A 2244-nucleotide genomic window follows, 5' to 3' on the forward strand; every position below is an offset into this window, starting at 1 on the left:
TGGTAGCTAAAACCCAAGACTGTGGAACCAAAGACCGTTCACTGGGCGGATTTTATTGTACACCAGTCGTGCGGACTGCTCTGATTGTGCGATCGTGATATCTATGAAACGTAGGTTTGTGGGCATTTTTCGGCATTGAGGAGCCGACGCGATCGTCGTGCTTGCAGGTCAGCAAAGAATCTTTTTGTGGCAAAGCGTACACGTGTGCGAAGAGCTCGCAACACAAGAATTGCTCTCGCAATACTGAAGTACGAGAATATCCATGGGAAATTAGAAAATCCAGGGGAGTCCCTCAGTCTGGATACAGCCGGCGATAAAGTTCGATTCGCGCATCGTACCAGAGATTGAAGATGCACTATTCCGGGCGCTTCTTAGCAAAGGCCGTGCGCTTCCCGCGTCAAAGTGACGCTTGCCATTGCCGGACCACCAACAGAACTCCTTTCCAGCCATCTCCAGGCTGATCACACGCCACGACTTTTTCTCAGGCTTGCCAGCCCACACCATGCAGGAGTTCTGAAGTTCCGTGCTGGCGGAGTGGATCTGGGTGCGCTGAGGGATACCCGCTTGTCCGCATGCAGTTGGAATGCGCATGCTAAATAAAGCCAGACTCAGCCCGCGCGAGGGGTGCGGCTGAGTACCACCACCGTATTTGTCTTGCACGGTACACTTTCCCTTCCCCACTCTGTTGTTTGGTAAGAGGTTGGTCGGCCATTACTTTCGTTTATACTCTCGTTCGCCGTTAGACCTACTTTGGGGATTCACGTTTCGCACCCAGGACTTAATCAGAAGAATCGCATAGAGGGGTAATAGTAAGATGATGGCTCTCGAATCACCACAGCCGCTGTCGAGGAAGAAGTCGATATTCCGACGTTTCTCCAGACGAGAACGCGGCGATGCTCCTTCGTCGCCATTCCTCATGAGCGAGGGCCTACGATCACCCTATTTACAATCGCCCAATCCACAATCACCGAGAAGGCTACAACGCCGCCCATCACACCGACCGTTGAGCCTTCTTACACCGCCAGCGTCACCTACAGAGAAGAGTCTCATCGTGACTATCGATGCTTCAAAACCTCAACAGCCCAAGATGGTCACACACGTCCAGCGCATCGACTTGCCGATATATCAACGCAACCGGAGCGAATTCACACCTCCACCCTCTCCAGAACCGCGGCGACGCGTCCTTCCAAGCGCGCTACCAACCATGCCATTCCCCGGCAAGCCTCTCATAACACCATGGAACGTCTTCCTTCCACCATCACAAATATACTCCTTATATCTTGGTTATGCCCCGCGGGACATGGACGACAAGTGGTACATCTACAGCGAGGGTCCTGATCAGGCTGGAAAGCTAAAGGTGCACTTCCATCGAAGTTGGACTGGCATGAAGGTCGCAGAACTGTTTGTGGTAATGGATACAAAAGGCGAAGGTGCTGGAAAGATTGTTGGCATCAAGTGGAATGGAGGTGAAGAGATGAACTGGATGAGCGAGGAAGAGGCCAAATACATGATACGGACGGCTTGCAGGTGGCAATTAGCTGTGGATTTGGAGAAATGAGGCCACGCGATGTGTGGCAAGGCCTAGAGCCACGTTCCTCTCTAATGTTTCTAATGTTTTAACGTAATTTCATTGCTAAGACGCTAGTCTCTAAGCGGGTTTTCTCTTATAATCCTACTTTAGCATTCTATTATTTTTACTAACCTATACCTGCTAGCTACTTTAAGCTACTACTATTCTAATCTATTAAATTGCTTGCTATACCTAGTAATAATAGCGTTCGCAACTATAAGCATTGCGTTATTAGTAGTAAGTAGCTAGTTTATATCTATAAAAGTTATGTTTGCTAGTATTTATAATAGTAAGTTATTTAAGACGTTAATCTCTAGCTATATAATATTAATATTATTATACTAGCTAATTACTATATTTTGTTAGTAGCAATTACTTTAATACCTCTAGTAATCTTACTTAGACTAATCTTATAGTATAAAAGAATAACTAGCTTAATATAGTAGCTACTTTTAAAGTACTCTACTACTAGCGCGTACGTTTTCTTTACTTTATCTAAGTTATTAATAGAATAATATCTTAGTGCTAAAAGTAAGCGCAGCTTAGCGTTAGTAAGAGCTAGGTCTAGAAGCTAATATAGTATCGCTATAATAGAGAATTTAGATTTAGATAAAGATAGATAATATAGTAATAGTACTTTATATACTTAAACTTTAACTATAGTTCTATAGTAT

The 2244-nt window shown here is 45.1% G+C and overlaps 1 protein-coding gene across 1 annotated transcript; it reads left to right on the top strand.

Annotated features, from left to right (window-relative positions):
- Nucleotides 1-1087: 1087 nt before the first annotated feature.
- Nucleotides 1088-1558, top strand: J4E93_008946 (uncharacterized protein; the record flags this gene model as incomplete). Its single annotated transcript, XM_049346842.1, has 1 exon — nt 1088-1558. The coding sequence occupies one exon, from the start codon at nt 1088-1090 to the stop codon at nt 1556-1558; it is 471 nt and encodes a 156-aa protein (XP_049195797.1).
- Between the last annotated feature and the right edge of the window lie 686 nt (nt 1559-2244).

The sequence above is a fragment of the Alternaria ventricosa genome, assembly GCF_023758065.1.
Source record: "Alternaria ventricosa strain BMP 2768 chromosome Unknown scaffold_19, whole genome shotgun sequence".
Taxonomy (NCBI): domain Eukaryota; kingdom Fungi; phylum Ascomycota; class Dothideomycetes; order Pleosporales; family Pleosporaceae; genus Alternaria; species Alternaria ventricosa.